Source organism: Schistocerca piceifrons, chromosome 2 (assembly GCF_021461385.2).
Source record: "Schistocerca piceifrons isolate TAMUIC-IGC-003096 chromosome 2, iqSchPice1.1, whole genome shotgun sequence".
Lineage (NCBI taxonomy): Eukaryota > Metazoa > Arthropoda > Insecta > Orthoptera > Acrididae > Schistocerca > Schistocerca piceifrons.
Window position 1 is genome coordinate 664,886,175 of NC_060139.1, and position 21,390 is coordinate 664,907,564.

The 21,390-nt window shown below is 42.9% G+C and overlaps 1 protein-coding gene across 1 annotated transcript; it reads right to left on the reverse strand.

The window, feature by feature from the left end:
* Positions 1-205: 205 nt before the first annotated feature.
* LOC124775728 lies at positions 206-19,726 on the reverse strand. The gene is made up of 2 exons (XM_047250555.1): positions 18,899-19,726; positions 206-592 (listed from the first exon to the last, which is right to left on the reverse strand). Exons 1-2 carry the CDS (start codon positions 19,724-19,726, stop codon positions 206-208), a joined length of 1,215 nt encoding a protein of 404 aa, XP_047106511.1.
* Between the last annotated feature and the right edge of the window lie 1,664 nt (positions 19,727-21,390).

Consider the following 21,390-nt stretch of genomic DNA (forward strand, 5'->3'; position numbering starts at 1 on the left):
AAACATAATGAAGCCACAGGGATTCAATATTCATCTGCTTTGCTGTTCCTCAATATGTGTGCAAAGACCGTCTGTCAGACACCATAAGATGCTTGTCGAGCATAGCTGTCGTACATGTAGATCTACGAAGTCTTTCATACTTTGGGCTATTCACACTGAATCTGTCAACATGAATGTTGAGCAAAAAGTGTTTGTAATACTTCCATCAAAGAAGTCCCCGCTTCTCAAATAGAGGCGTCAGGTACTCAGCAAATGCCAGATACTCTGGATTCGTAAAACACTTGCGTAACAGCCTGTCAATGTTGCAGGAATTACTAAGCTCCAAGTAGACTGCCTCTAGGTTCAGCATGGCAGGCAGCAGGTTGTAGGTGCAGAAGACCCCTACCGGTGCCAGCTGCTTCATCTCTCTCCTCAGCTGCTCCAGTGGGTAGGCATCCGCCTGTTGCTGCAGCCCCAGGGCGCGCAGTGTGCGCTGCAGGGTGCTGTGATACTCGGACAGCAGCAGGTCTGTGTGCTGCTGCAACACCTCGAGGCTGGCGCTCGTGTGCAGAAAGTACTGCAGGTCCTCCGCTGGAGATCCGATGTGGGCTCCCTGAAAAAGCACAGTTTTTCTTAAATTGATAGTATGTTTTTGAACATGGGCTTGAGTGTCGGGATGTATGTCCCAACCTTCGTGTGGTTTCAAGTGGCCTAAATCAGTGTAGCATATTTACACATCCTGATGAAGACTCTTTGCAACAGAGGCCGAAATGTTGGTCCATAAGCACAACATGACAATATGGTAATATACTCAGAAAAGTTTTAGTGAATCGACTGCATGTTTTTAATTACACCTGTAATTCCACTTCCTCGGACGAGAAACAAAAATCAAAAATTAGCTCCTAATACCCCAAAGATTTCTCCCCAAGTCCCAAATTCTCAGAAAAGTGAATAAGCGAACGAAGTTCCATTTATCACTATTATTGGCACAATAACAAGTAATTAAATTAAATCAGGAATCTAAGACTTGACAATTTAGCAATCTACGAAGGAAAGATTAAATTTCAGTAAAATTAGAATCAAAATCATAATAAATTGCAAAATTAGCATAAATTAGCATTCGCAAAGTAGAACCAACGATCCCAAAGAATACTCCGTGTGAGTACTCTTTGGGAATCGTGAGTAATGACCTTCGACCATAGATACTAATAGACTGGGCAAGCAGTGCAGCGGCTATACATCTGGCGTGGCTGCAACATAGAATCACGTGACTGTTGGCAGAACGTCGGCGGGAGTTCAAGGCAGCATTCTGATTCCTGATTTCACTTCCAGTATTTCTCAGTGGATTTCCTGCTACCTTCACCACATTAAATGTAGCTTATGTAAACACTGCTAGAAGTGATAAATTATTGCGTAACCACTGTACAAATTTAGTTTTACAGCCATTACTTCACAATGAACTTTTTGAACTGCTGAAACACTTTCGATGTTCGGCAATATATTCGCCACGAATATTTCAGTGTTACCAATTATGAGATGCATTCTCTACTAACAATACGCGTTATGCACTGCATAAAATGTAAATATTGCGTGTGTGTGTTTTAGTCCCTTGGTTGTAGAAAGTGTTATATACTTCATAAATCGGCATAAACAACGAAACCTGTAACGTAAACACACGTGTTCACATCGAATGTAACGAACTCAATTGTGTCGTTCACCCACAAAACGTAAAGCAGTTTCATTTGAAAGCTCTTTTTTGGTTTAAACAGTTTGTTTCGTAGATGTATCAAATAAGATATCTACAAAATCAGTACCTACTTACATGAATACTTGTTCCACAGATCATGAGTACGATACATCACAATGATGTGTCAGTTTAATGAAAGGTAGACCTATCACTACATGACAATTCTTCCAATCACTTATTTATACCTAAAAAATCGTCTACTGAGTAGGAGCTGTCGTTCATAGATTCTTTTAGTTTGATTTTAAATGCTGATTGGCTATCTGTCAGGCTTTTAATGCTTTTTGGTAAATGACCAAAGATTTTTCTAGCAGCATATTATTTATCCCATACATTACAGCTTACTATCTGGAAACTAACATAGGCCATACAACTACCTTTTTGCAAATGGTATTCAGTATTTGTTTCTGATATTCGTTTGTTTTGTAACTGGGAAGTATAAAATAAAACTAAACCCTGATGAGAAATCAAACCCCTAACTTGTTTTTGCAAATTGTTCTTTAAAATAATACCGTCATAATTCACCCCTTTTTGTACCAAAGTCAGATTTAATCCATGATAGTAAAAATCATCCTTTCTTCTTGCGTAGTAGCAATGCACATTGCCATTGCTTTTGGAGTGGGAAGGGTTATTGGTAATAAATATCTCTCTCTCTCTCTCTCTCTCTCTCTCTCTCTCTCTCTCTCTCACACACACACACACACACACACACACACTATATATATATATATATATATATATATATATATATAGGTGTGTATGTGCGGATGGATGTGTGTGTGTGTGTGTGTGTGTGTGTGTGTGTGTGTGTGTGAGTGTATACCTGTCCTTTTTTCCCCCCTAAGGTAAGTCTTTCCGCTCCCGGGGATTGGAATGACTCCTTACCCTCTCCCTTAAAACCCACATCCTTTCGTCTTTTCCTCTCTTTCCCTCTTTCGTGACGAAGCAACCGTTGGTTGCGAAAGCTTGAATTTTGTGTGTATGTTTGTGTTTGTTTGTGTGTCTATCGACATGCCAGTGCTTTCGTTTGGTAAGTCACATCATCTCAAAGTGCTTCGAACAGATGCGTGTGTGCGCAGTAGGCTTGAAATCTTTTCGTTTCACTGCCTGTATCCACATCTGCCTGCGCCCTTCATCCTTTGGAAACCTATACGAAAGAGAAAAAGCAGCTTTGTAGCTTACTATTTCAAGAAATATATACGATTGCAATGTGCGCCTGGAAACACACACAGCACTTCAAACCGCCAATTTACGTAACTGTGGCGTTCTGGGTAAGGATATGGTACACACAATAGTTTATCAGTATTCAAGAAATGCCGCTAAATTACACTAATAATACTTACACGTGAAATTTAATGTTACTTCCCTTCACAAAACGCTCGGTACAACCATAAGCACAACAGGATACCACCATTGTTTTGCCAATAGTCACGTGGTATCGCAGTAGTGATGTTGGTGCCACGAAATATACGTCATGACCAGTCTACCAATATCTATGGTCGAAGGTAATGACAAAGTATAATTCAATGAATTGTCACTACGTTACGAGAGTTAGCCGAAGCAGGTCATATATTTGAATGCTCGTACATGTAGGCGCTCTTAGATTGTTTTTGAGATTGAATAATTGCGATCAATTATGACGCAGTACTACGATCTTCTGACTTCAAATATCACTGCATTAGAATTCGAACGGAGGACTGTTACCTACTAGAATAAACGTTTAACTTGATAATTGAACTAAACATTACTTCGACAGTGATTTAGGCAACGAACACTGACAGACAATTTTCATTCATAATAGCCAGTGGTTTATGGAACCTCAGTGATAGGTCCGAAGCATATAATTTAAATCCCCCCAACACCTGGGAAAGTTTTCTTCTCAAGGCTCGGTTAGGAAGTGACTGATATCGTGCAATAAAACACCCTCTCGTGCCAAGTTGTGCATTTGTGATTTAAAATTCTATCAAATTATTGACATGAAACTCCCGAGTAAAAATTACGCGCAGCGATAATATTTGACTGTAGCGCTCGGCGCTCGTGTAGGATCTTTGACTCAAATAACAAGCCTACTGTTACGATTTCTTAGATACTTGAAATTACGACCAGCTTGCAGGGAATTTGTTGTGGATGTGACTGTATTGGTTTTATCATTAATATTTCATCATTAGTCAGTTAAACATCGATTACGAACTATTAATTACGATTCTTGGTGAAGTAAATATCTCACGCACGTCGACATTTCGGTTCAGCACTGTCATTTTGTGTAACGTCGTCTTCGTAACTTTATAACGATCTCAACACTCTACCGACTGTCGCCGAGTTTCAGCCGTGGCCAAGTACAAATCAAACCAAATCATCAAGAAGAAGAGGTGTTATACACTGACGGAAAAAGATCTGTAAATCAAGAAATAATTAATGTAGAGTAATGAAATTTCAGGCATATGTTGCAAATGTGAAATGCTGATACTTTAATAACCGGTGTAGTCATTAGAATGTTGAACGCAAGCATATAAACATACATTCATTGCGTCGTACGGTGCCGAATATCACACTGTGGGATGGAGTTCCATGCTTGTTGCACTTGGACAGTCAATAGAGGGATGACGCTGGAGTTATCCTCCGATGTTGTCCCACAATTGCTCGATTGGAGACATACCTGGTGATCGTGGAGGCCGAGGCAACATGTCGACACACTGTAAAGCACGCTGGATTACAACAGCAGTGTGTGGACGAGCGTTATCCTGTTGGAAAGCACCCCCTGGTAAACTGTTCACGAGTGGCAGGTCTAATCGCCAGACTGACGTTCACAGTTGCAGTCAGGGTGCTTGCGATAACCACATTGCTCCTGTTGAGCATACGAAATAGGACCCCAGACTATAGCTTCATGCGTAAGTCCGGTGTGTTCAGGCCCAGACAAGCTGGTTGCATGTTTTCATCTGTCCTCCTTGTAACCAATACAAGGCCATCACTGACACCAAAACAGAAACGGCTTCCATCAGAAAACACAACTGAGCTCCACTGCGCTCTCCAATGAGCTCTCGCTTGATACCACTGAAATCGCAAATGGCGATGGTTTGGGATCAATGGTATGCCCTCTACAAGACGTCTGACTTGGAGCTGTCCCTGAAGTAACCAATTTAAAACAGGTCGTTGTGTCACTGTGCTGCCAACTGATGTTCGAATTGCTGCTGTAGGCGCAGTACTACGCACCGCGAGGCCGTCTGGAGTCGAGTGTTCTTGTCACCGTACCTCTCCATGAAGACCGCTGCCAGCAATCATGTACAGCAACTAGATTCCTACGAAGTCTTTCTGTAATATCGCGGAGGGAACATCCAGCTTCTCGTTGGACTGTTACACGATCTCCTTTTAACTCAGTGAATTGTTGATAATGGCGTCTGTGTCACCTTAAAGACATTCTTGACTTAACATCAACTCACCACATCCAATCTCAAAGTTAGCTAATGCTCACGACCGTTCAGCGCGTTTACAAAGCAAACTTGATTTGCATGATGATTGTAGTGCTACGAGCGCCACTCCCAAGTGGCTGGCGCTAAATTTGAATAGGCGTCATCATTCAGATGGTGAAACATGCCTACCAACTTTCGTTTATCTCACACGATTCCTTCTTGGTGTTGGATCTTTTCAGTTACTGTATAACTGTCATACCACCAGAATCTGTATCCTACATCAAAGTGCATTACTTGGCTTATTAAGAAGGTATACACTTCTCTTCTTCTAAATGGAGCGAAACCGTGAGTTGCAAAACATTGCATTCGAGAGAACGCCAGTTCAAAACCAGTGGTTTTCTTAACTGTCTTAAAGAAAACGCGAAGATGGTTCCCTCATTCTGAACTACTACGCGATATATAATGAACTCGTCTTCGCAAACGCATGCGTGTGCCGCTTCGAGTCCTGATGATGGAATAAATTACCACCACCAGTAGCACCAGGGGAGAAGAGGACAGGTGGCGGCGTTAAGTTTCTGATAACCAGATGTGGCGCCAGTGTCCTGGATTTAATTTCAAATACATAAAGTGTATTCGCAGTTGCGAATATGGACAACCATCAGTCGTATAAGGGATTTACGGCAATGAAAATTTGTGCCAGACTAGGACTCGAACACGGATTTGCCGCTTGTCGCGCGCGGTCGCCTTGTTGTTTGCTATCCGAGCACGACCCACAACCTGACACAGACTTTCATATCTACTAGAACCCGTACTCTTACATCCATTATGTATATTATCGTACAGGGGAGACATTTTACTTGAAAGCTGTTTGCCAGGTTTCGGGGGATAAATACGATATTGCAGTGCCTATATTGTTTCGAATTACACTACTGGCCATTAAAATTGCTACACCACGAAGATGACGTGCTACAGACGCGAAAGTTAACCGTAGGAAGAAGATGCTGTGATATGCAAACGATTAGCTATTCAGAGCATTCACACAAGTTTGGCGCCGGTGGCGAAACCTACAACGTGCTGACATGAGGAAAGTTTCCAACCGATTTCTCATACGCAAACAGCAGTTGACCGGCGTTGCCTGGTGAAACGTTGTTGTGATGCCTCGTGTAAGGAGAAGAAATGCGTACCATCATGTTTCCGACTTTGATAAAGGTCGGACTGTAGCCTATTGTGACTGCGGTTTATCGTATCGCGACATTGCTGCTCGCGTTGGTCGAGATCCAATGACTGTTAGCAGAATATGGAATCGGTTGGTTCAGGAGTAATACGGAACGCCGTGCTGGATCCCAACGGTATCGCATCACTAGCAGTCGAGATGACAGGCAACTTATCCGTATGGCTGTAACGGATCGTGCAACCACGTCTCGATCCCTGAGTCAACAGATGGGGACGTTTGCAAAACAACAACCATCTGGACGAACAGTTCGACGACGTTTGCAGGAGCATGGACTATCAGCTCGGAGACCATGGCTGGGGTTACCCTTGATGCTGCATCACAGACAGGAGAGCCTGCGATAGTGTACTCAACGACGAACCTGGGTGCACGAATGGCAAAACGTCATTTTTTCGGATGAATCCAGGTTCTGTTTACAGCATCATGATGGTCGCATCCGTGTTTGTCGACATCGCGGTGAGCGCACATTGGAAGCGTGTATTCGTCATCGCCATACTGGCGTATCACCCGGCGTGATGGTATGGGGTGCCATTGGTTACACGTCTCGGTCTCTTGTTCGCACTGACGGCACTTTGAACAGTGGACGTCACATTTCAGATGTGTTACGACCCGTGGCTCTACCCTTCATTCTATCCCTGCGAAACCCTACATTTCAGCAGGATAATGCACGACCGCTAGTTGCAGGTCCTGTACGGGCCTTTCTCGATACAGAAAATGTTCGACTGCTGCCCTGGCCAGCACATTCTCCAGATCTCTCACCAACTGAAAACGTCTGGTCAATGGTGGCCGAGCAACTGCCTCGTCACAATACGCCAGTCACTACTCTTGATGAACTGTGGTATCGTGTAGAAGCTGCATGGGCAGCTGTACCTGTACACGCCATAAAAGCTCTGACTCAATGCGCAGGCGTATCAAGGCCGTTATTACGGCCAGAGGTGGTTGTTCTGGGTTCTGATTTCTCAGGATCTATGCAACCAAATTACGTGAAAATGTAATCACATGTCAGTTCTAGTATAATATATTTGTCCAATGAATACCCGTTTATCATCTGCATTTCTTCTTGATGTAGTAATTTTAATGGCCAGTAGTGTACGATGCAATGTTCCTTTGTACATGCATGTGTTTAGCGCCGGACAGGTCTAGGTGTCTACAAGTAGAGGTGTAACACGCTCGGTCACGAAACACAACATCAGAATTTTCGTAGGAAAAAGATCCAATCTGAGACGAACCAGAGACGCATTTCGCGGCGTGTGAATCAAAACCGCTTCCAAACCCCACAGGAATGGCTCCAGGCAACGAATGAACGTCCAGTCCAACCTGTCAGCGGGAGAAGTGCATGACAGAAACTGCGTGCAATGAACATTTGGAGTCGTCATCTCATAAGAGGTCATTGCTCACACAGGCACATGAAGACGACTGTAACGCTCATCAGGCTGGAATAACATGTGACTGGTTTTCTAAACACCCCACACCCTTCAAAATCAACTGACTTGAAACCAGTAGAAAACCAGTGGGGCACGTTGGATCTACGAGCAAAACGCAGACATCAGCATCCCCGCAATTTGGTGGAACTGCGCAATCAAATCCTCAACGAGTGGCTTAACCTGGAAGCGACGTACTTGCATAACTTTATGGACAGAGTTCCTAACCGAATCCAGGAGGTTATCAAGTCGAGCGGTGGAATTACACGGTATTAAATGATGCATGCAATGATTTCTGTAGGGGTTACTAACTCCTTATCCTCTGAACTTATGTTACCTGGCAGCGACTCATGATGCAAGAGTTACTTTCGTCCTTGAGTTTTGTACACCAATGTATAAGGACCAGAAGAGAAAATACGGTAATGCACTGAAAGTTATATATGAAAGAATGACACTAGGGTAAAAATAATGACAAAAGATGTTCTACAAGTCTCAAGGTCACTTTCTTTATTTATTTTTCTTTAAAAAATTTGAAACTTCGAATTATTGTTCATATAAATATGTTTCCTTTTTTTTACACTTTCAAGAAGGACCAATACTTGTGTAATTGTCTTAAAAGATACTGTATCTATTTACATGTCTTAACAATAAGAAATATTTTCAGTTTCACAATAGAGGAAGGACTGTACCTTTCATTATTGCTTTACTTTCGTATGCTCGGATTTGTTCAGTCCTCTTTTAAAATGAAAGTTAGTTCATGACTGATAAAGCTACTAGACGGAAACAAGATTTAATTCTTTGGTTGGAAAAACATTGTAGCGGTGAAGCTAACGAAAGATGTAAAAAATGGAGAGCGTAAAGATGGGCTGTGACGGACGGATGAAGGCACGATTAATGAAAATAAATGGATTGTCACAAACGTACGCCTGTGCCATGCCACTAGATTCGGAGGTATAAGGTACCTGATCATCATTCATTACATCAGTGACCTGGACTAAGTAGCAAACCTCTCAGAAGTGCTTCATGAAGTGAGGGTATCCGACTCTGTTGTTGGTGACCCGTCTGGCGGATGGGGTCGTTAATCTTGTGGCGGCCCCCTTGGTGCTATTCGAGAGGTGTAGGCTGTAAGCTGACACCGGTTTTCACCCTCTCATGTCACTTATCGTAGTCCCACAAACAAACGTAGGAAGTGTGATAACTACTTTACCAGGGTCTCTCTTGCCTAAGAACTTTTGTAAAAAATACGAATCATAATTGGAACAATAAAACAGAACAGGAGTTACGCGTATATTCCCAACATAACGCATCCCATCAAATCTAAAGAAAAACATTCCAGTCAATTTGGATTCTGTGAAAAAAATAACGTTGGTAAGCTATGCACCAAATGTGAATAGGGCGGTAGTTTACTGAGCAGCGACCACCGTTATAAAACTCTAATTTCTGAGGTAAAGAACAATCTGAAATCTCCTGCTAAGAGTCGAGGGGTATGAAAGGGAAGCAGTGGTTGGGAAGGGAATGAGACACGGTTGTACCTATCCCCGCTGTTATTCAATCTGTATATTGAGCAAGCAGTAAAGGAAACAAAAGAAAAATACGGAGTAGGAATTAAAATCCATGGAGAAGAAATAAAAACTTTGAGGTTCGCCGATGACATTGTAATTCTGTCAGAGACAGCAAAAGACTTGGAAGAGCAGTTGAACGGAATTGACAGTGTCTTGAAAGGAGGATATAAGATGAACATCAACAAAACCAAAACGAGGATAATGGAATGTAGTCGAATTAAATCGGGTGATTCTGAGGGAATTAGATTAGGAAAAGAGACACTTAAAGTAGTAGATGAGTTCTGCTATTTGGGGAGCAAAATAACTGATGATGGTAGAAGTAGAGAGGAGATAAAATGTAGAGTGGCAATGGCAAGAAGGCGTTTCTAAAGAAGAGAAATTTGTTAACATCGAGTATAGATTTAAGTGTCAGGAAGTCGTTTCTGAAAGTATTTGTGTGGAGTGAAGCCATATATGGAAGTGAAACATAGACGATAAATAATTTAGACAAAAAGAGAATACAAGCTTTCGAAATGTGGTGCTACAGAATAATGCTGAAGGTTAGAGGGGTAGACCACATAACTAATGAGGAGGTACTGAATAGAACTGGGGAGAAGAGAAATTTGTGGCACAACTTGACTAGAGGAAGGGATCGGTTGGTCGGACATGTTCTGAGGCATCAAGGGATCACCAGTTTAGTATTAGAGGGCAGCGCGGAGGGTAAAAATCGTAGAGGGCGACCAAGAGATGAATACACTAAGAAGATCCAGAAGGATGTAGGTTGCAGTAGGTACTGGGAGATGAAGAAGCTTGCACGGGATAGAGTAGCATGGAGAGCTGCATCAAACCAGTCTCTGGACTGAAGACCACAACAACAACAACTATACAGAAAATAGAGTCCATACTCTCGACCAGATAGTTAGTAATTATTCTATTGAACACCAAATAAAACAACGCCCATTAGTTGCATTCATCAACATGATGGGTATGGCCTGCAGGAAGATCTTCCATACAGGCTATATTTGAATTTCAACGCCCACTTGCTACGGAAGTGAAGGATACATTTTAAAAATATTAGCAGCCAACTAATTCAGCCTAAGTTTGTTGGAAGGAGTAAAATGAGCAATTTGAAGAAGTTAAGAAAAGAGGCAGTGATTTTGTGTGGTTAGTAGTTTAGTGAGCATAATCTGTGCGAGGCGCCTGAAGAAGGCAGAAAGTGCAAGGGTTGCTATACGCGTGGCCAAAGGACATAAGAGTACTGTCTACGCACACTGCCAAATATCACTCTGTAAAGACCACAGTAGTTTTGTTTGCATCGTTTTTTTATCTAAACCCATCCCGTTACAAAAATTTGTTATGTAGTTTTCACCACATTTGTTTTGGATGTATTAAATCATAAATTATGCTTTAAATAACACTGAACTTCAAAGTAAAATAAATTTCTTATAGAAAATTCAATTCCTTCTTGATCCTCTGTAGTATCAGAAGGCGTCTTGGAGATCTGGTTCGCGTTAGTGTGTAGAAGCTGACACGACTCCCATGCGCAGCGCGGTAAGGGGCCATAGTGCGCAGCGGAAGAAAGCCCTTTCTGATTCATCAGCTGAACGCACCTCGGGGTTTCCCAACTAAAAATGCCTTCCTTTTTTTTATTTGTGTCACGGTTAAGAAATATTATTGAACTGAACATTGCTTCAGACGGATCTTAAGTTACTCTATCTATTGGGCTCTTAAATTACGGCTTAGAAAACGATATGATTGTGCGTTTTCCTATGAAACATTCAATGACCAGTCTTTGCTTCGGGCTGATTCCAATTACACATCACAAAAATAAAATGGAAAATATCGCTGTGAGTACCTGTGGTACCTGATGTGTCTTCAGAGAGGTACACTGTATATATTAGCCCAACACTTTGGTAGAGTTGTTGCCTCAATCTACTGGACTTTCTTGATGCCACATTCTGTGTTCAGCATCTCTAAGCTTTCTGCCGCCTGTTTTAACAATTATTGTTCTATAATGGTTCATGAACACGTTTTCAACAAATCAGCCAGAGAAAACATGCCCTCCTTTTAACTATAAATGTCATTTTCAACAACATTTACTAGCAGCTGTCATAAATACAAAATCTGTATCCTGTGTGGTAAATATTTTAATGAAGTAGGCTTCTTCTCACTCATGTAAGCTGTAATGCAAATTTTTTGTAGTTTAGATATACTTTGTACTTAAGTTTCACCAACAGACCAATCAAACTGTAGAATCAATATACCAACTGAACATGAACAAAGTCGTTAAGTATTTTTACCCAGCTATTTGTTAAAAATAGCCACAATGATTTTGACTGATATTAACAATTCTGGTAGGTACTATTACAAAAGAGCATGTAAGGCATTAAATGACTGAAAGCATACAATGAGACATTAATTAAAATATAAACTCTAAAAGTTTTTGTGACTGACTGCTTGAAGTCACTGATACGTGTAATCAAGGTAAAAGAATATATTGGTAAAAATTGTGAAGTTTATCTTAAAATATTCTCGCAGATGAGAAGAAAAGGACTTCCTGGACTGTACAGGACAAAAAAAGTTCTATTGCTGCATATATATGAAAAAGACCACTTTAAATCAACACCAAAGATGCTTCGAAATTAAGAGAAGCGAAACATGCCTGACAAACAATCAAACAGCCTTCTACTTAGTCACGGAGACCGTATTTATACTGCAAGAAGTTACCGATACCATAAAACGTTATGACAGCCCTCAAACGTTCATTTCTCTACCTCTGCTCGTAGCCACCATTGCCACAATCCTTCAAGTTCCTTATGCAAAACTACCTAGGAAGCGATGGGGCTGCTTACCTTGTCGCTCTTCACATTTCCAACTCAAATAGTTATAATGCTTCTTCATTTGCAACGCTCCTCTTAATACAGTGGAGCCGAAGTATTTTGCCAAGAGGATAATTTAGATGTCACCGTATTTTATTACGCGATCATGATGCGCTAATTATATTTCCTGAATATGATTTTAATGAATTTTGTCACTACACTCAAGATTTCCTACGTATTTATGGATATAGCCAGACGCTTTGAGTGCATTCTCTTTATTCTCGATCGACCAGAGAATGTCACTTAGCATTTTGGTGGGCGTTACGTAAACCCTCTAGCCCCATTCGTTAACCAGCTATGAGATCTCCTTGATATTGGCAGAAAATGTTTCGGCATAAAGTCAAGCGCCGGCACGACGATCAGGAACGGGAGAACAGAGAGGGCTTTGAGACGACTTCAGCCAATTGTACGCTGACGGACCCGTCTCTAGGACGACACCGAGACAGGAGAGGCATCTACACGAAGAGAATACAAGCGCTGCGCTGCCTAGCCACGGCCCGAGTTGAAGACGAGCCGTCCTCCGAATGCTACAGCAGTGACTTACGAACTGTATTGTTTTTCTTGCGTTGGAATTGTATGTACCGAAGGCCACTGATTATTTGAATGTCGACTTTTGCTTACGACACACCTTTGTGAATAGAAAAGTTAAGCACTGTCATTTATCTTTTGTAATAAACTCCGTTAATACGATTTGCTTGAATTGTCAAGCGATCCAAGAAAGCAGTTTTCTTGGGCACCCTATGTTAGGCGAGTGGGCATAACACAACAGAAAAGACACAAGAAAATCGTCTGTATAACCTTTGCCAATAATCGCAACAGCTTCTTAAAAAATACAGATTTTTTGTATTTTTCCATAGCCAGTTTTGAGTGCATACTTTAGCACTTTCTTAGTAGTGTAAGGCAGTGGGGAGAGGAAGAACGTTAATCAGCTTAAATAAGTTGGGATGATAAAACAAAATGTACAGCATTAGATCGATATTTTTTCAGTTACTGGATAGTACTGTATTCACGACAACGTGTCTTAGTGACAATAACTGAATTCTATGAGATTAGTGGAGACCAGCTCTATTCTTTTACTCCCGTGTACAACTGGTTTTTACAGATCACTGTAGCCATTTATTTCAAATTAAAGACATTTTTCTGGTACCTATTGAGTTCTTATTCAATCCAGAGGTTTCGTCCATCTTGCTTTGCATCATTTAACTTTTGAAGCTGGCATGCCACTGCTCATTCACATAACGTACTCATACTAAATGTTTCTATTATTCCGAATTTTTTTCTTAGGCTATTAATGAAAAAGTCTTTGCTAATAACGCTAATCTGATTGATCTCTTAAATCCTTTCATTATTCCAAGAAATCTGATTTTTGTTTCTTGACTCTGGCTTTCTGTGTCTTTCTCAGTAAAATAGGTTTTTAAAAATTCGTTATGGTTTGTTTTGTGTTTTATTTTTTCATTTCAGTTTTCTCATTTGAAGAATACTTCCAAAATGTGATGATTCTTTTAATATTTGTGTTCTTTATATATTTATTTGTGTGCACTTTTATGTGTATGCTTTTCCTATTTTGCCTTGTAATTAATGTTACAGCCTAAATATGTAAGAACTTCACAAAGTAGTTACGCATGTCATTCCACACTAAGACCATTGCGCAAGAAGAGTAGCGCATTGTCAGAAAAAAGTACATCTTCCAGGTTTTCTGCAGAGACAATTCTGCCGCAGTACGCTTGCCAGGTGCATCACAGTGTACAATTGAAATGGCGTCGCAGCAGGAAACGTACTGCGAAAAAAAATGTTCAAATGTGTGCGAATTTCTAAGGGACCAAACTGCTGAGGTCATCGGTTCCTAGACTTACACATTACTTTAACTTACGCTCAGAACAACACACACACACAATGCCCGAGGGAGGACTCGAACCTCCGGCGGAAGAGGCCGCGCAATCCGTGACATGGCGCCTCAAACTGCGGGCTACTCGGCGCCCCCGTCTGCGAACTTAAAGTATGTGGGACAGTATGATTCTGATGGTAAAACATTCTGTCGTATTATGAATTGAAGGTAATGTCACGTCAACTTGTACTGAAACTGTTGCAAGAATGTGATCAAAGCCGCATAGACGTGGTTGATGTTGACCCGCCATTCAGTCTGTTTCTTGCATCATGTGATTTCTACCTTTTCGAAAAGCTGAAAGAATTTCTGCCGGTAAAAGAGATCTTCCAACTATGATGTTCAAACAGTGGTTGTCGAATGGTTCCGTGGCAGCAAATCGGATTTCTGTCGTCGAAGAACTGAACGATTGGTAGACTGTTTGTAGTTTAGACAGTCTTTGTGACTATGTTGAAAAGTAGTAGTAGTAGAGGGATTTTGTGGGCGCACGACAGCAAGGCCTTCAGCGCCCGTTCAGTAACATAGTGAGACGGGTGTTGAAAAGTAGTGTCACCTATCTGTGTCACTTTGATATGTAGTGCAGCTTTCAATAAAAGTTACTTGGCCTGCTGTAATAATGTCTAACTTACTTTTTGAAGCCCCCTCGTAACTGAAGTATTTATCGTGCATAGCTTATCAGCTCCTCATATAAATAAATAAATAAAAAAGAAAGAGAGAGGGACTAAATCCGTCCAAACAGGCCTCGAGAGGTCCAAAGGTACTGACCGACCGCCGTGTCATCCTGAGCCAATAGGTGTCAATGGATGCGGAAATGGAAAGGTGTCTGGACAGCACTCCGCTCTCCTGGCCGTTGTCAGTTTTCGTAACGAGAGACGCTACTTCTCAGTCAAGTAGCTCCTCAATTGGCCTCACAGGGCTGAGTGCGCCCCGCTTGCGAGCAGCGCTTAGCAGACTCGGATGGCTAGCAAGGCCCGACAGCGCTAATCTTCGTTTATCTGACGGGAACCAGTGTTACCACTGCGACAAGGCTGTTTGTTTCTCAATTGAGAATGGGTAGAATGCCAGAACACTCTTCGAGTATTAATAGAATTCTACTAGTATTACGGTCTAAGGCGCTGCAGTCATGGACTGTGTGGCTGGTCCCGGCGGAGGTTCGAGTCCTCCCTCGGGTATGGGTGTGTGTGTTTGTCCTTAGGATGATTTATGTTAAGTAGTGTGTAAGCTTAGGGACTGATGACCTTAGCAGTTAAGTCCCGTAAGATTTCACACACACCTGAACATTTTTACTGGTCTTAAGCTGAAATGAAACAGGGAAAACACAGAAAACATGTTTGTGTAAGTATTTGAATCCAGCTCATCCCAGATACCAATATTGCGGAAAAAAATTCAAAAGTTTTTCAGTATGTTTTCAGATTAAAGTATTGTCTTGCACATAACTGCATTTGCCTTCTGACAATGCTTTGTGAATGTTAAATACATGAGGAGAAGCTGCGAAAGGAAATAATACACTGAAACGCCAAAGAAACTGGTATAGACATGGGTATCCAAATACAGGGATATGTAAACAGGCAGAAAAAGGCGTTGCGGTCGGCAACGCCTATATAAGACAACAAGTGTCTGGCGAAGTCGTCAGATCGATTACTGCTGCTACAATGGAAGGTTATCAAGATTTAAGTGAGCTTGAACATGGTGTTATAGTCGGTGCACGAGCGGTGAAGTGGGGAGTTTACCGTACGACGATTTCATTAGTGTGCCGTGGATATCAGGAATCCGGTAGAACATCAAATCTCCGACATCGCTGCGGCCGGAAAAAGATCCTGCAAGAACGGGAACAACGACTCAGGAGAATCGTTCAGTGTGACAGAAGTGCTACCCTTCCGCAAATTGCAGGAGATTTCAATGCTGGGCCGTCAACAAGTGTCAGTGTGCGAACCATTCAACGAAACATTATGGACATGGTTTTTCGGAGCCAAAGGCCCGCTCATGTACCCTCGATAACTGCACGACACAAAGCTTTACGCCTCGCCTGGGCCCGTCAACACCGACATTGGACTGTTGATGACTGGAAACATGTTGCCTGGTCGGACGAAAATCAAATGTTCAAATGTGTGTGAAATCTTATGGGACTTAACTGCTAAAGTCATCAGTCCCTAAGCTTACACGCTACTTAACTTAAATTATCTTAAGGACAAACACATACAACCATGCCCGAGGGAGGACTCGAACCTCCACCTGGACCAGCTGGTCGGACGAGTCTCGTTTCAAATTGTATAAAGCAGATGGACGTGTACGGGTATGGAGACAACCTCATGAATCAATGAACCCTGCATGTCAGCAGGGGACTGTTCAAACTGGTGGAGGCTCTGTAATGGTGTGGGGCGCGTGCATTTGGAGTGATATGGAACCCCTTGTACGTCTAGAAACGACTCTGGCATGTGACACGTACGTAACCATCCTGTCTGGTCACCTGTTGCAGTTCATATCAATTGCGCATTCCGACGGCCTTTGGCAGTTCCATCAGGAAATTGCGACACCCAATAAGTCCAGAAATGCTACAGAATTGTTCCATTGACACTCTTCTGCATTTAAACGGTTCCGCTGGCCACCAAACGCGCCAGACGTGAACATTATTAAGCATATCTCGGATGCTTTGCAACGTACTGTACTCTTACGGATTTATGTACAGCGCTGCAGGATACATGGTGTCAGTTCCCTCCTGCGCTACTTCAGACATTAGTCGAGTCCATGCCATGTCATGTTGCGGCAATTCTGCGTGCTTACGGGGGTCCTACACGATATTATGTAGGTGAGCCGTGTATCGACTCGTGCTACACCTTGTGTTTAGATTGCATTGGTTTTCCTTTTCTTCCCCTGACATGTTTGTTTGATATTTTGTCTGTCATTAAGTGGCTGCTTGGTTGTTTTTTCTCTCTGCTATCGATGTCTGCGTTTTTGCTTCCGGGAAACTGCTATGGAGGAAGTGAGATCTTTGACCGATGGTAACTTCGAGTGGTGGCGCAGAAGTAGGGGCGTGCGCTCAGAGAGTCTGGTGGACACGGGAGGGCAGTGTGGCTCGGTAGCGCGGACCAGGCGTGGTCGGTTGTACCGAGTCGCCACGTGATGTATGTCGGTTGTGTGTAACGAGCGGGTGGAGTTGACGGAAGAGCTCCCCGCGTGTTGGTTGTATATCGAATCGCCCCACGAGCAGTTGCTGTTCATTTCACCTTGGTGGGACGTTAACAAGTCTCTTTAAGTCCTCCGTCTCAACACTGGAGTTTAAAAAGGAGACACCTAACATGAATAAGCGGTCACTACCCGTCAACGTTGCAGAGAAGACGTGAACTCCGGTGACGGAGCGTGTTGTCGCGTGACCGTGGCGTGTTGGGTACACTGGTGACGCGTGCGCGGTCGGATGTGTGGATCCTTGCCATCTGAGGTCGTGTACTGCCTGTTCGAGCATAATTGCAAGTTAAGTTAGTGGAAGGTTTAATCATTAAGTAATAAGTTTGCGTAACCAGTGTCTCTTCTGCCTTGTGGCCTCCGGCGATCGGGTTTCCTGTCCCCGGCACCGGAGTAATTGAAGACAGTGATCTTTCCTCCTCCTCTCGTTACTGCCCGATGGGAGGTGTAGTTTTGGCAGTTTAATTGTTCCGCTATTCTGTCGTGTGTTATGAGTAAATTCATGCTTCTTGTTGGTTGATCATGTAGTTGCTCATTCAGGACTGTGTGGTGTAATGTTTCCTCGCACGGGGTTAGCTCTAATTCGGTCAGCAAGTTAAGCCATCTTATTACAAGTTTTCGCTGGCTAAAAGTCGGTTCAGTAACCAGCCTGAGAGTGACAATTGTGTTTACGAGTGTCTTTAAATTGGTCAGTATTCTTCCTAGCCTGGGCATCCCTGAGTGAGTGTTTGTGGCCGCCTTACACCGGTCCATCATATCTGTTATGTTCTAATGATATTCCAGGACACTTTTGTTTAAAAACTTTTTTAAATTCCTCCATTCCTTTATTGCCATTAATCGTGTGTTTGCTGAGACCTTTGATTTTTTTAAATGGCGGTGTTGGTAGCTTCACTACCTCACCGTACTTTATTAACAAGGTTCTGTATTTACTTTAGTAGCCTCTTTACTAATGTTCTTTAAATTTTTTAAACTGTTGTATTGCTATAAATTACTTGATTGCCGTTAGCGGCTTATTTTGAAAGGCTGCTATTGCCGTACTGCTAGCTTCTGTGTTTTCTTTTAATTTAAACTGTTGTATTGATATAAATGACTTGACTGCCGTTTTTTAAAGGAAATTTTTGAACTGTTGCATTGCTGTAAATTACTTGATTGCCGTTAGCGGCCTGATTTGAGAGGTTGTTGATTGCCGTACTGTTACTTCTATTTCTTTAAAAAAAGAATTTTTTAAAAGAATTGTTGTATTGCTATAAATGATTTGATTGCCGTTAGCGGCGTGTTTAAAAGGATGTTTATTGCCGTACTGCTACTTTCTGTAAGATATGAATAAAACATTTGTGTGTAAAAATCTCAACTCAACAATAAACCACTAGAAATTTGGCCCCGTTTCCCAACTTGTGGTGTGGCTTGTAGTAACCGTAACCACTGTGTGTGTCAGTAGGTGTACCAGTTTCTTTGGTTCTTCAGTGTGTTAAGATCATATAAGAGATAATCTCATATTGGACAGTAGCTGGTAAAGACCTATGGTGCTTAATTCAACCATCAGGTCGATAACTGCTGTTCTTCCCATTTATTTTATTGAATTGTCCATTCGTTAACACAGAAGCTGAAACTGAATTATAATCCCATAGTTTTACCTGGAAGTCATAAAACACGACTTGAAGTTTCGATTTGCAGTACCGGAACATCATGTTGTTCTTCTGGAAATCCCCATGCAGCATGACAGTCAGCCTTCCGTTGCAGGTAGAGACAGCATCTACAGCCCGCGGCAGCAAAGTGTCTGCCAGCTGGAGGAACTTGTCCCGGTACCTCCGAAACCAGGGGTAGCGGCCAAGTACGTTGGCCATCTTGAGGACCGTGGCCTTAGCCTGCGACTGCAACAGCGGGGCCCGGCTGGCGCCGAAGGCGACGGACTCTCGCAGCAGCAGCTCCACCTGGGCGTCGCGGCGCGCAGTCGGTGTGGAGGCGGCGTGGAGGCGCGCCAGCCCGCGCAGCGCGACCACACAGTGAGCCACGTCCAGCCCGCGAGCGGAAGCAGTACTGGCGGCCTTGCGGAAGCCCGTGATCGTCAAGTCCTGCAGCAGCAGACAGCCGCCCCCGCAGACGGCCAGGCAAGCGGGCTTCAACGGCCGCCACGCCCCTCCCTCGACCGACTTGAGCGCCACCTCCACAGCAGGCAGCGTCCGCGAGTATAGCGCCCGCTCGCGCCGGAACAGTCCGGCGGAGCTGAGCCTTCGGCCCCCAGTCTTGCGCAGCGGCGCCTTCACTACGAGTCTGACCTCGTCGCCGCCTCGTGTGCGTCCCCGCACTCGGAGTGTCTCGCTCATGAAACCGCCTCCGCCTCGGCAAATGTCTTCTACCCTGAGGCTACCCACAGCGATGTCGAAGCCGTACCGCCTGAAGACGGTGACAAGCACTTCGAACTTCACCCCATTCGGCAACTGTGACTCGTTTTCTTGAACCATTTGGGAATGATTCATTCAGCAACCTGCAGACGAATATGAGAATTGAGTTTCTCCTAGTACATAAAATGTCCACACAGATTATATGAATGCAGTTGTGTGACGTTTTCTACAATCCCTGATACTGAGAAGGTTCACACCCAGATTTCTATGACGCTAATGCCCTATACGTCACTCCTCAACCGTACTAATGGTCACCAATGTACAACATGCCCCAGCTGCATCGGATATGATGTTGTTGTTGTTGTGGTCTTCAGTCCTGAGACTGGTTTGATGCAGCTTTCCATGCTACTCTATCCTGTGCAAGTTTCTTCATGTCCCAGTACCTACTGCAACCCACATCCTTCTGAATCTGCTTAGTGTATTCATCTCTTGGTCTCCCTCTACGATTTTTACCCTCCACACTGCCCTCCAATGCTAAATTTGTGATCCCTTGATGCCTCAGAACATGTCCTACTAACCGGTCCCTTCTTCTCGTCAAGTTGTGCCACAAACTCCTCTTCTCCCCAATTCTATTCAATACCTCCTCATTAGTTATGTGATCGACCCATCTAATCTTCAGCATTCTCCTGTAGCACCACATTTCGAAAGCTTCTATTCTCTTCTTGTCCAAACTATTTATCGTCCATGTTTCACTTCCATACGTGGGTACACTCCATACGAATACTTTCAGAAACTACTTCCTGATACTTAAATCTATACTCGATGTTAACAAATTTCTCTTCTTCAGAAACGCTTTCCTTGCCATTGCCAGTCTACGTTTTATATCTTCTCTACTTCGACCATCATCAGTTATTTTGCTCCCCAAATAGCAAAACTCCTTTACTACTTTAAGTGTCTCACTTCCTAATCTAATTCCCTCAGCATTGTTGATGTTCATCTTATATCCTATCAAGACAATATCCAATCCGTTCAACTGCTCTTCCAAGTCCTTTGCTGTCTCTGACAGAACTACAATGTCATCGGCGAACCTCAAAGTTTTTATTTCTTCTCCATGGATTTTAATACCTACTCCGAATTTTTCTTTTGTTTCCTTTACTGCTTGCTCAATATACAGATTGAATAACATTGGGGAGAGGCTACAACCCTGTCTCACTCCCTTCCCAACCACTGCTTCCCTTTCATGTCCCTCGACTCTTATAACTGCCATCTGGTTTCTGTACAAATTGTAAATAGCCTTTCGCTCCCTGCATTTTACCCCTGCCACCTTTAGAATTTGGAAGAGAGTATTCCAGTCAACATTGTCAAAAGCTTTGTCTAAGTCTACAAAAGCTAGAAACGTAGGTTTGCCTTTCCTGTTTCTTCTAAGATAAGTCGTAAGGTTATAGAGCCTAAATACCAAAAATGTTCAAATGTGTGTGAAATCCTATAGGACTTATGTGCTAAGGTCATCAGTCCCCAAGCTTACACACTACTTAAACTTAATTATCCTAAGGACAAACACACACACCCATGTCCGAGGGAGGACTCGAACCTCCGCCGGGACCAGCCGCACAGTCCATGACTGCAGCGCCTTAGACCGGCGTAAAAACCACACATGCTTACAACTGAACAAATCTGCTGTTCTAACTAAGCTGTTTAGGTTTTTATGTTGATAACGCCACGTAGTGCTCTCTATGGAAGTCTCTAGTAGTGTTGGGCAGTTGGATGTGAACGGCGCGTAGCGT

Coding starts and splice junctions, on each gene's coding strand:
- LOC124775728 (XM_047250555.1), bottom strand. CDS start 19,726: ATGGTTCAAGAAAACGAGTCACAGTTGCCGAATGGGGTGAAGTTCGAA. Junction 593..18,898: donor TCGTGTTTTATGACTTCCAG/GTAAAACTATGG, acceptor GTGCTTTTTCAG/GGAGCCCACATCGGATCTCC.